At 45.4% G+C, this 12,749-nt stretch overlaps 1 protein-coding gene across 3 annotated transcripts in view; it reads right to left on the reverse strand.

Annotated features, from left to right (window-relative positions):
• Positions 1-12,748, reverse strand: part of Xrra1 (X-ray radiation resistance associated 1) — a 67,518-nt gene extending 54,770 nt beyond the window's left edge. The window contains exons 1-3 of one of the 3 annotated variants that reach the window (XM_085841494.1): positions 12,512-12,748; positions 9,380-9,447; positions 4,395-4,492 (exon numbers count right to left, since the gene is read on the reverse strand). In XM_085841494.1, coding sequence (XP_085697620.1) covers positions 4,395-4,488 — 94 coding nt within the window. In that variant the 5' untranslated portion in view covers positions 4,489-4,492; positions 9,380-9,447; positions 12,512-12,748. Of the gene's footprint in view, positions 1-4,394; positions 4,493-8,080; positions 8,120-9,379; positions 9,448-12,511 lie in introns of those variants that run through there. The other 2 variants (XM_085841495.1, XM_021167599.3) reach the window with 2 other exon arrangements.
• Position 12,749: the final 1 nt, after the last annotated feature.

Consider the following 12,749-nt stretch of genomic DNA (forward strand, 5'->3'; position numbering starts at 1 on the left):
GAACTAGGAGGACCCAAGGTCACCCTTAGCTACACAGCAAGTTTGAGGCCAGCCTGGGTTACATGGAACCCTATCTTAAAAAAAAAACAAACCAAGAATATGCCATTCATAGTAAGCCCATTTAAATATCATGATGACGTTCTATAATCTGTTATCTTCCACATTAGCAATTAATCTAACCTTGGAATTTACTGTAATCTTTATATTATTTACTTACTCATTTGTTGTCCACATTCCCCTCCCTCCGGAATAGACACTCTTTAACAGCAGGGGCCTTGTCTGACTAACTCATCTTCGAGTCCACACAGCCTGCACAGAACTTGCCACTGTGACCGCTGCTAAACGAATGATGTAGTGAGCCCACATCATCACCTGCCTAGATGTTTGAGGACATCTACTTTGTGCTGAGAGCTGGGGTCATGGCAATGAACATGACAGAAGCCCTGACCCCAACAGTTCAATAATATCTGAGGTAGTGTGGAAGTCCAGAGAACCTACCAGCATGAGATAGCTCTACTAGGCTGAAGGAATTCCAGCTTAGTAGATGGATGAGGATTGAAACTAAGGCAGTCTAGGCATAGGGAAGAACAACAAATACCCAGATATATGAGGGCCAGGATAACACACAACAGAATAGCTGTGGGACCCAGGATCCAGGGCTTGGCTCCACACTCAGCCACTGTTGCCAGTCCTGCCTGCTCTGGTCTCGTGAGGCATTTCCCCTCCTGCTCTGGGCTAGGCAGTCTGGAACCCCACCAGCAAAGGCTGCCCACCTGGGCGTGGTGGTACTCCCTGACACTCAGCATATCCCTGACTCCTAAGGTAAGTCTGAGTTGATGAGAAAATGCAAAGCGCCCAAGAGGAAAGGTCCAGATGTGCCAGGAGATCAGTGAGAAGAAGCTAGAAAGGTCAGGAGAGGCAGCCATAGGAAGTGCTGGAGCCTGACGAAGCTCAAGAATGGTATAGCTTTTAGCAGAAAGGAGGATTGAGGAAGGATTCTTTTGTTTTGCTTTACTTTATAATTTTTCATTTTGAGATAACTTTACACTTTCAGAAAAGTTGCAAAAACAGTCAGATTGCCACACACAGCCTTCACCTGGGTCCCCTGATGTTCTGTTCTTGCCTTTATAACAGCCACGAAGTTACTGTACTGGAGCAATTTGCACTGATGCAACATCAGCGACTGATGTCAGCCCTTCTTAGAAATCTGCCAGTTTCCTGACTAATATGTCCTCCCTTTGCCCTGCTTCAAGACTACAGTGGGGGAGGGGATGCATGGGATATACATATTTAATCCCAGCACTCTACAGTCAGTGAATACCTGTGAGTTCAAGGTCAGCCTGTCTACATAAGTTCTAGAATAGTCAGGGATACCTAGAGATATTCAATTAAAAAAAAAACCCACATTGGGCAGCTTGTAGCTCAGTGGTAGAACTTACCCAAATTATGAGAAGCATGGGGCTTCATCATTCTTACCATCAGGAAACAAAATACACAAACTAATATCTACCTCAGATTAGCTCTCCATAGGGGTCTCCTAAGCCTCTATAATCACATAAGTCAATTCCTATTCTATCTACCCACTTGTTCTATCTATCTATCTATCTATCTATCTATCTATCTATCTATCTATCATCTAACTATCCATTCATCCATCTACCCATCTTCTACTAGCCTTACTGCTTTAAAGAATCCTGACTGACATATTACCCCAAAGTGAGTTTTACCTGTAAAAAAATATTACTGTGATATTTGAATAGTGATTTTATATTTCCCTCATGCCTTCTGTATTCATTAATGAGAGTTTCACCACAAGGAAAAGATGTTTCTTCTCTCCCACTTATTTATTGACTTAAATGTTTATTTATATCATTATGGGCTCATGAATATTTATCCTACCATTATTCATTTCCCTATCTAGGCTATTTATTTCCCAGATTTGGCTCTGTTGTCTGACTCCCGTGTCCTTTCAACCTGCCCTCAATGCTTTTGTGAGCACTTCTTCACTTTCTGGTACCACAAGATGTTTAAAGCCCAACCTGAAGTCTTTTCTCCTTGCCTCAGACCTGTGAAGATCTATTTTTCTTGGGAGCTCTTATTCCTTTCATTGGAGAATTGTATTTAGAAACCAAGATCCAGGCATCGAGTATATTCTTCACTAAGTCCACACCTCCTTGCTCTCAGTCAGTATGCATACCAACACATGCAGATAAACACCTCACTCCCCTCTCTGTCTCTCTGTCTGTCTGTCTCTGTCTCTTTCTTCTGTGTGTAGAGAGAGTTTGAGGGAGGGAGGGAGGGAGGGAGGGAGGGAGAGAAAAAAAACATGAATCCACATTGATTGTTTCCTCACAGGATTCAAACAAGTAGGTGGCCAGGAGCGATGCCTAAGAGGAGAAGCAGGGAGAACAGGGTTGGGATGTAGCTCAGTAGTAGAACCCTGGCCTGCCACATGTGAGGCCCTGTGGTTGATCCCTAGTTACCAAACCCCTCAACAAATTGGAGAATAGGCTAGAGAAGAGTCAATCCATATCCTACATATTCTAAGGTCCCCCTTTCCAAGGTTTTTCTCTGTTTTCAGTTGCTAGGACTCAACTATGGCCTAAAATTATTAAGTGGGAAATCCCAGAAAGAAAGAAGAATTTAAAACAACTTTGTAGAGATAATCTCTTGTGCACTGTGTAAAAGCATTCACTGTCAAAGGGCTGATTGGCCAATGATCTGAGGCAGGATTAGAAGATGGGACATCCAGCAAAAACAAAGATATTCTGGGATTGAATGAGGTGCAGAAAGATTGTCCCTGGAGTATCCAAAATAAATTCAAGGCTACCTAGTACCTTCCCCCTTCAGAAAAGACTTTCCACACTGTACTAGCAGGCCAAGTACAGAGCCAGATTTTTAAAAAAGCTGGCTCACTGAGCAATATAGAAACATAGTTTTAACAGTCAAAACCAAGATTAACAATTCCCCTGCCCCACCTCACACTAAAAACCACAAGGACAGCTAAAATGAGAGTCACCCTATACAAGCCAACCAATGTCTAAAAAGATTATTGGCTACACCAATTAAAATAAGCCAAACTACCCTGGTGCCTATATCCAGCCCTTACAAAGGTATAAAAAGTGTGTTCCTTCTTTGTTCTGGGTCTCTCCTCTGGCCTGGTGCTGAGAAGGGGTTCCCCAACATGTTGGATAAATAAAATCCTCATGCAGTCTCTGTGGTCTTTGTGAGTGGGGGTCCTTTGACAAGCTACAACACCCCCACCCTCAACTCTAAGGAAGCCAGATGCATGATCCTGAAGGAGAGGTAACTAGTCATGTGGCATGGCTAAGACTAGTTTAAATGGGATAAATGAGTTATGAGATAGGGGAAAGGAGCCCAAGCCTGTGGCCTGAGCATTTATTCATATATATTAAGTCTCAGAGTCATTATTTTGGGGAACTTATGTGCAGGTGGAAAAGCCCACAGTTACATAACTTAATTGATTATAGCATACTGATATAATTATTCTATCTACTATCAGCTAACTAGAACAGTTTTAGCTCTGTAAGTTAATCTCATACTATTTCTAGTTTATGAATTAAACCTTATCAGATCCATATGTATGGAATTATGCAGTATATATATATGTATACACACATATATGGTTTATATGAATATATGGTTTACATTACTCATGTTTTAGCCATTGACTAGTCCATCTCTCTATGGAAGATAAGGAAATACTTAACAGTAGAGTAGCTAGGTAACAAGTCACGAAACCAGGGGTTAAAGAAGGTGGGCTTTTCTCTTGACCTACTCATCTGAAGCAATAGAGCTACCTGACTTCTAGACAGTGTTCCACCTCTAAGGCTGTGCTCACTCTAAACATCCTTGCCCCAGGCAGGGGGAGTTTAACTAGATGGATATTTGAAAAACTACAGACACATTAGCAACTTCATTTGGGAGTGGAACAGAGCCTGATTACTCATCTAATAAGAGAAATGGGAAGAAAGGTGCACAGCAGACTCAGAGGTCATAAGATGGTCTTTGAAAACCATAGGAGAAGGGAAGGGCTTCGGAAGACTCCAGCTAACCAGAACATTCAGGACATAGCCAAAAGCTTTGTGAGAAGAGCATCCTGGGAAGGAGGCGTAAATAAAGGAGAGGGTCATGGCAGAGAGTAAGGGTGGGTTAGGCTGCCATTGACATGTAGGGCCTCCACAGTGTCAGCAACGAGAGGCCGCTGAGCAGAAGCCACTGTGGTTAAACACACACTACAGAAGGCCGACTGAGGGCGCTACAAAAAGAGGAATGGGAGGGGTGGCCTGAGTGGCAAGGAGAAATTAAGCAAAAATGGCGCCAGGCAGGAAGATGGGCATAGAGAAGAGGCAGCAACGGAGAAGTCACCTCACCTTCTTCCGGCAACCGAAGGAGACTTTTGGCTGGAAAGCAGTTGTTGAGGCAAGGCTTGCCATTGTCCATTTTGTACATTCCTGAAGACACCATCTCCCTGAAGGACACAGGCAGGGCAGCGGGGAGTCAGAAGAGTCAAAAGGGCAGGGGACCCCTTCACCCAGTGCCTAACATTCACGAGCCTAACAAGACCACTGTGTCCTAAGCATCCTACATCTAAGGACCAAGAGGCTCTGCTTCAGAAATGGGGCTGCTGAGAACAGATCAGGGAGGTGGGACCTGAGCTTTCCAATTCAAACTAGTCTTCATTCAGCAGAATACTAGATTAGGCTTGGACAGACCTGGCTTGAATCCTTGCCTTGCTGTGTGATAAGCAAGTTCCTCTCTTCCACTGAGGAACTCGAAGTAAAGTGGGGAGTGACAATCCTACCTTCACAGAGGAGTGAGCAGATCACATGTGAAGGGCCGAATTGTCTTTGTCTTTGTCTTAACACAGTTCAGAGAAATGGGGCTTACTTTTTAGGAAAAGTGATGCACAAACCAAGTTGAGACTGGATAAATCCAGTTTGAGGGGTAAACTCAATTTACTGATGGAGAGAAGAATAAATGGTCCAAAAAGGAAGAACCATAGAACTGAGGGCATTGCAGTACTCAAGAAGAAGCTGTCAGTCTCAGGAAGGGGAAGGGTGTGTGTCAAGGACTCTTCCAGCGAGGCAGAACAGGAAAGATAGTGCCTGCCCCTGAAGGGCACTTGCTATGAAGAGTGGGGTTCGGGGAATTGGCTGTGGTTTCAAACTGTAGGTGACTGGAAGATATAGTCAACTTCTGAGCTTTGCACAAGAGCTATGCTTGAGAAAGGAGGCCTGACAAAATTGGTGCCAATGAATGAGGCTGGCAATGGGTACTGCAAGTAGGGAGTGTGCTGTACCAGGCCAGTTCGAGGTATGAGGGCCCATGTAACACAGGAACTAAACCAGGAGAAAGAGAAAGCACACCCCCACACACACACACAAGGAGTGGGGAGAGGGAGGGAGGCAGAGTAATTCGAGCAAGGTAACCACAAGCAAAGTTTCCAAAGACCTGTGCTGGGAAAGGGAAGGCAGAGGCAAGCAGGAAGGCATAGTGAAGAGGAAGCAGGTGACAGGGTAGGGTTTGGGGATGTGGGGTGTGGGGAGTATCTGGGGATGCGCTCCCTGGCTCACACAGGGAGCCAAGGCAGCCAATGCTTTCACACTGGTCCCAGCCTTGGAGGGCAGGCACTACATGCAGAGCACAGGTCAAATGCTGGCAAGATACTTACTGGGTGGCCTTGGACACTTAAATTACTTAACACTGTACCACACTGCCTCAGTTTCTCCCTTTATGAAATGCAGAGAGTAAGTGGACGTCTTCTGTGGAACTGCTGTGATGATCTAATGAGAGATGCTTGGGAGTGGGTTTGGGAGAGCAAACAGCACCTGACTAGCACACAGGGAGAGTCTTCTGGGATGACCACGGATAACGGGATGAGAGAGGCTCGCCTATATACCTGTCACCAAGAGGAGGGAGCAGATCTGACGAGGAGAGAATGAGAAAGATGGGCGGCCTTAACCCCATCTGGAAGCAATCCGGAAGAAGGGTAGTTGGAGCCTAGGGGAGGGACTCCTCCACTGAGGAGAAGGAGGAATGGCTACAATAGGGAAGACATTTTGCATATCCTGACTGGCCCATTTCTCTACCACCTGAGAAATAAAAATAATACAAAGGAAATAACCTTTCACTTCCTGCTGGTTGTACACGTATGTACATACATGTATGCAGAAAGAAATGTGTGTACGTGCATGTATACAGACAGAAATTGGGAAGAGGTTCTGCCTCCAGGGTTTGAGTTGGGCTTTTATTTTGAAAAGTCATGTTACTGTCCTCAGAATAATTCCTCAGAGGAGTTGCTCCCCCTAATCACAGTAGAATGTATCACTTGTCACTCAGGAAACAGGAAGTTAAAGAGCTTGCCGAGTTCAGGAACGATGACTAAGAGCTGAGGGCAGTAGAGGCCTTGCCTGGTGTGTGCAAGAGCTTGAGCTTAATCCCAGCACCAGCACTACCACCACAACAATAGAACAACAACAACAACAACAACAAAACCCAAACCAACCAACCAACCAAACACAAAAACCCAAACCAAGCCTAACAAGAAACCCCTGGGATTTATCTATCATCTGTATGTATTTATTAGTCCTTGTTTGTCTGCTGTCAGACCTTGTAAAAATTTACGTAAGTAGCTAAGTGTGGCAAATACAGGCTTTTGTAGGAGTTGGGTAAGCTGTGGGAGAGAGTAAAGAAATCTGGATGCCAGCAACAGGAGGGAAGCAGAGGGTGTGTGTGTGTGTATGTGTGTGTGTATGTGTGTGCATGTGTGTGCGAGTGTGTGTGTGTGCATGTGTGTGTGTGTGTGTGCATGCCTGCAGGAGCAGCTCCTATTCAGTCCTTCCCAGTTGCTGCCAAGCAGAAATCTGAGTCAACATTGCCACATCCCCACCCCCCAGCCCCTCCTTTTTTCCCCAAGAGAAGTCTGGTTGTTTGGTTTTTTGGGTTTTTTTTTGTTTTGTTTTTGGAGGGGGAGGGTATGGAACCCGATTATTTAAGCATGAGCAACTCATCTATCATTTTGAAACAATGTGCAGGCCAAAGCAAACATATCTGGGAAGATAGTCAACGCTGAGGCGCCTGTTGATTTTCTATGATGAAAATCCTTTGACTTTCCCGGGTCAAAGTAAGAAATTCTATTCAAAAACAAACAAGCAAACAAACAAGCAAACAAACAAACCCCACCAGAATACTACTATTACTTAGCTTTACAAATCCAACAACAAGCATTTGCTGTTGCCTGGAAATGCACAGCAGGGGACTGCCCAATGTGGCCTGACCCTGTTCTGGGGCCGGGGCCTTGCTTTTTATCCTCTGCTTCTATTGGTCATTTGCTGTGGCAAAATTTCCACTCACATTGGTCTAGCAGTCTACCCTTCTCCACCGCCTTGGTTCACCCTCAGACTGTACCGTACCTAGACTGCCACCGTACTCTTCTGACTGGATTCTCACGGGAAAGCCATAGGCCCTAGTCATTTTTGTTTGTTTAGCTAAACAAACATTTTGCTTTTGCTTTGCTGGAGATGGAACCCAGGGCCTCAGACACAATGGGCAGGTGCTCTGAACCCAAGGTTCCCCATCTTGCTCTTGAAACCTGTTCTCCAAGGTCCTTGGCATCTCCACCCTACCTTGCCAGCCTGGCCACTCCTGTCCATTTAGCCTGGAGGGTATGTGGTGAACAGTGTTCCCAGCTTTGTCCATTGTGCTTAGTGCTTAGTGTTGTTTTTGCAAAGCATATCCCTTCTCACTCTGTCCACCTTGGTTGATCTCACCCATTAAAATTCAGTTGCGGGGCCTGTCTCTCAGAGATCTAAGTCTCTTAAATTGTGAAACTTAGAGATTTTTTTCCTTGACAGACTTTAGTTATCAAAAAACCTGCTTTGGGGCAGCTTCAGATAATGTGAGACCCTCTGAGGCCCCCTGGCTGAGGGAAGGGAGTTAAGTGAAGGCTGTGAGACTTCAGTCTTAAGAGTATATAGGAAGAATCCATAAATGACAGGGGCAGTGAGGAAGCAGGGAGCAAGGTGTCCTGGGAAAAGGTTTCCTTGGAGTGACAAACCTGAGGTGAGGCAGAAGGAAGTGGGCAGTTCCTGAACAAGGAACTCAAGTTCGGCTCTAGTTTCTGCTACAAAGCCGTGGTGAGGATGACATGAAGCCATGGATAAGGTCCGTGGAGGAAAGCCATCTTTCCCCACCCCAGCATATGCCGCCCCTCTGAGAGACTTTACTGATCTCTCTGGGGGAGGGGGGGGGGACGATTGTGCCTTTGCTAGACTCTGAGCTAATTCATCCACTTTGTAATTTTCTCCTTTATGACTCAAGCACTTCCGACTTCACAAGATAACCCTGCAAACCTACCCCCAGGGGACTGGGACCTCTGGGTTTGAACAGCTCAGTCTATTGCCTCTAATCTCCCCGTGGAATCTAGCGCATCAGAAGCACCTAAGAGACAGGAGAGTCTGATGAAGGACGCCATGGTACTCCTGGGACCAAAAGGATGCAGGTAAATCTCATCTCTCTAATTTCCCTGAGGGAAAGAGCAGTGTTACATAGTTAATTGTTTGTTTATCCTAACACAATATCCAGCACGTGACAGATTCCTATAGAATCTGCTGTTGGATGAGGAAGTAGAGGCTGGGCTCTCTGGTTTAGTGAGGAGCCTGTGCGCATTCTGATGTGCTATGATTACCTCATCCATATCAACTCACGTCCTGATTAGTTTGCTTTTGTCAACAGACCCTAACTAGAATTAGTGCCATCGCGGAAGTATGAACATCACCTGAGAAAATGCCTCTATGAGGCTGGCCTACACGGACAAGCCTGTGCCACATTGTTTTTGATTAATGACTGATGTGGGGAGGGCCCAGGTCTCAGTTGGAAGGCATCCTGGGTGGTGGGAGAAAGCAAGCTAAGTAAGTAGGCATTCCTCTGTGGTCTCTGCTTCAGTTCCTGCCCTGTTTAGTTCTTGCCGTGGCTTCCCTGGTTGACAACTGTGATTAGGATCTGTAAAACACGTAACCCCCTTCTCCCTAAGTTGCTTTTTTTTTTTTTTTGCCAGTGTTTTTATCACAGCAACAGAGAACCAGACTAGAACACCCTGACACCTGACACAGAGCCTAGAATTCTCTAAAAAAAAAAAAAAAAAGAGCAGGTGACCAGGTACAAACCAGTTGATTTGTTTTTCAGGATACCTCTCTGGAGATCAACCAATCTATCAACTAGCCAGGTGACAGACAGCTAGCCAGGGAGCACCTGCATAAATCACTGTCAGGAAAATGCTAGCGATGGCAGCCGCTAGGAAGGCTCCCGCAATTCACCAGGTTACCAGGGCGTAGGTACAAGCCTATTTGGTACTTACTTGATCTTTGACCTCGGGAATGATTCTTTGCCTTCCTTTTGCTTTTGTTTCTTTACCTGTCTCTTTACCTGTAAAAGAGACCATGTAATTCCTTTTAGCCCGTTGTTAAGCACTCTTGAACCTTAGCAAGTGTATCTGACATTTTGGATCATTGGAGCCTTCTGCTCCAAACTGTGTCTTGTATGAAGAAGGGTCAGGGCATGTGTAGTGGGGATAAGAGAATGAAAGCAATTCCATGAAAAAGATGGGGTAGCTATGAAGAGACAGGGAGCAGGGAATGCAGTCAGTATGCTCAAGGCCCTGGTCTTGATCCTGAATATCACACCTGTGCACACCCAAAAGATACAGAAACAGACATGGGCATAACTTTACAAGAGCTACACTGTTGCACAGTAGAGTGCAGCTGCATTGTTTACGCGGGCTACAGAAAGGGCCAATGGTAAAGGAAGGGGCCATCTAGAATGTCATTTCAGTGAAATACATCTCTGCAGAGCCGAAGCAGAAAAGACAAAGCTGAAAGGGAAGACCCAGTCTGGGAAAAATAAACTCTATACATTTAACACAAAGGATAAATCCATCTCAGGCATGACCCAGGAGGTAAAGAATTACAGGAATCCCAACTCAACATGAGGAGTACTAACAGGTGGGAAGGTATGGGTACAAAACTAAAGGGCCCAGAAGGGGACATAGCTCCTGGTTACATTTGTCTAGAATGTCGCCCCAGCAGGAGAATGAACTTATCATTATGGTAGAAAACGCAAGTTCAAGGTCCAGATTCAAGGGTTAACTTCAGCTATCTCTGCGCCCTTTCTCAAACTTGAAAGCTGACGTCAAGCTGACTTTGGTACCTCCTGGCTCCAACACACAGCATCTTTTGTCTATTTGTCTCTTTCCTACAACTGTGTGCCTGCATCACCCCCACCTGGGACCCCCACCCAGGCACTGATGCTCCTGATTTGCAACCGTCAGCACACTCCCTTCCTGTGCCTTTATCTTGATTCAGGCAGTTTCTTTTCCTGTACCTCCCTGTTCCCAGATTGACCCTCTGCTACCATCTCAGGCCCACTTCACTTTTTGATAGCTTCTTCATTTTTTTTTTAATTTTATTTTATGTGTTTTGCCTACATGTGTGCATGTGCACCCAATGCCCACAGGCGATAACAGAGGGCACTGGATCACTTGGAACTGGAATTATAGATGGTTGTGAGCCTTCACATGCATGCTAGGAACTGAACTGGAATCCTGTGCAGAAATACCAAGTGCTCCTTCTTAACTGCTGAGCCATCTCTCCAGCCTTCAGGCCTATTTCTTAATGGAGGTACTCGATGACAGTGTATCAGAGTGATCTGCTTTTCTGACTGTTCCCCACTACACCCACCTCGGGCTGAGGCCTTCCAAGGGCAAGCCTAGGTTCTAGTAACCTCTTCATCTCCAGCATCTCAAACAGGACATGGCCTACAGAAGGATGACACGTAATAAATGCTGCCTCAACTAAACAGATGCATAAGCAAAATGCTGCAGGTGCACTTTATTTTGTCTGCAAGGAAGGCAGAAGCAAGGACCAAGGGAGGTTCACAGAGCGGGTACCAGTAGAACTGGGTGCTAAGAAACGGAGAAGTGATAAGAGGTGAGTGGTAACAACCAAAAGTTATGAGACACTCAACTGTGAAAGGACAATAGAAACCCCATGTGTCCCCATTTAAAGACTTCCCACCCATTTGTCTCCATTTTGAGGACCAGGCTTGATTTCAAAAAAGCCGTAAGACACCAGCTTCAGGAATAGACCATACGTCCCAGAAAGTAGGTCATAAGGCACCAGCTCTAGGAACAGACCATAAATCCAGAACAAGTTCAGAAAACCCTCTCCCAAAGAACAGCCTGGAGATAACCACAAAAATGGGAAAATATCTGATCTCAGAATGGGCCATTTGCACTGGACAACCCTATTTCATCACATGATTGAATGCTCATGACATGGGAATGTAGACTTCTGATCACCTATGACCCCCCAGCACCTACCAATGAAATTTTAGATTACCTAATCCTTCTAGAGAGTTCCCTCAGTTCTCTATAAGAAGGCCTGCATGCGTTTATCTGGGGTCACCATTTCAAAGAATGGTTGGCCCCTGCATGCTGGTGTTTCTGCAGAATAAATGCTCTTTGTTTTTGCGTACTCTCTGAGCCTGGGGTCTTCCTTCAGTGATTTTTGGGCCCTTACAACTGGAGTGGCCAGGAATTGCTTATTAGAGGATGAAATCTAATCTGCTATTCTTTAGTGAGCATGTGAACATAGCCTTGCCAAGAACGTTTTGTCTCTTTCATTCAGAGGTATATTCTAAGTGTGTAGAACAGGACTGAGTACATGCTAAGCAATTCAGAAGCTGGGCATGGTATTATACACCTTTGGTTCCAGCACTAAGGAGGCAGAGGTAGGTGGATCTCTGGGAGTTTGAAGCCAATCTGTCTACACAGTGAGTTTCAGGACAGCTAGACCTGACGGTGAGACCCTGTCTCAGAAAAACAAAACAAAATGTCTAGCAAATTCAGTATCTGGCGGATCATTGTACGCATATGGAAAATATGTAGGTATAAAAACCAAATAATGCAATGTAATATGGCATAAAGTGATATTACTATGAGATATCCTAGGCCTCTAGATTAGCAACCAGATCTATTTTCCTTATATGCCTTAGTTTCAGTGTCAAGGTTTTTTGGTGCTCAATATTTTTTTCTCTCAATATTTATAAAAATCACATTGTCAAACTGGAAACATGCTTTTAAGTTTAAAAAAACTAAGAAGTTTGTTTTAAGTGTGTTCAGACCTATGCTCTCTGGCTTCTGATAAATTCCTTTTCTTGTCTATACAGCCTTATCCTGAGACTGACACAGAATGGGTGGATGTAAGTGCATGTAGGGCACTGCCTAGCACACAGTAGGCACTCAATAAATGATAGTTCTACTGGAAACATTACTAACAGCTGAGATTATAGTCACTTCGGAGAGAATACTCGAGCTAATATTCTACCTTCAGGGACAGAAAGGGGTGAAGAGCAGGCTCTACCTCCCTTCTTAGGACACAACATCTGGGGCTGGAAAGACTCATAATTCAAGCAAACTTAAGTTTCCAGCCACACCTGCCTTCGGCGTCGTTTCCGCCTCCGAAGAGCCCGCGGAGGCGATGTCCCTGTCAGGCGGAGTGCACGCCTGCAAGCCTCACGGGAATCTCGGAGTCGCTCCACGGTGGCGCTTGCCACAGCCTTCCCCACCCACTCCTTAGTAACCGCGACGATGTGGCTAGCAACGTAGGCGGCAACCGGCGACGGCAGATTCTAACTACAAGTCCCGTCAAGCCCCGCGGCCACTTTCAGCC

The sequence above is a fragment of the Mus caroli genome, unplaced genomic scaffold (assembly GCF_978045245.1).
Source record: "Mus caroli unplaced genomic scaffold, Mus_caroli_1 scaffold_8, whole genome shotgun sequence".
Taxonomy (NCBI): Eukaryota; Metazoa; Chordata; class Mammalia; order Rodentia; family Muridae; genus Mus; species Mus caroli.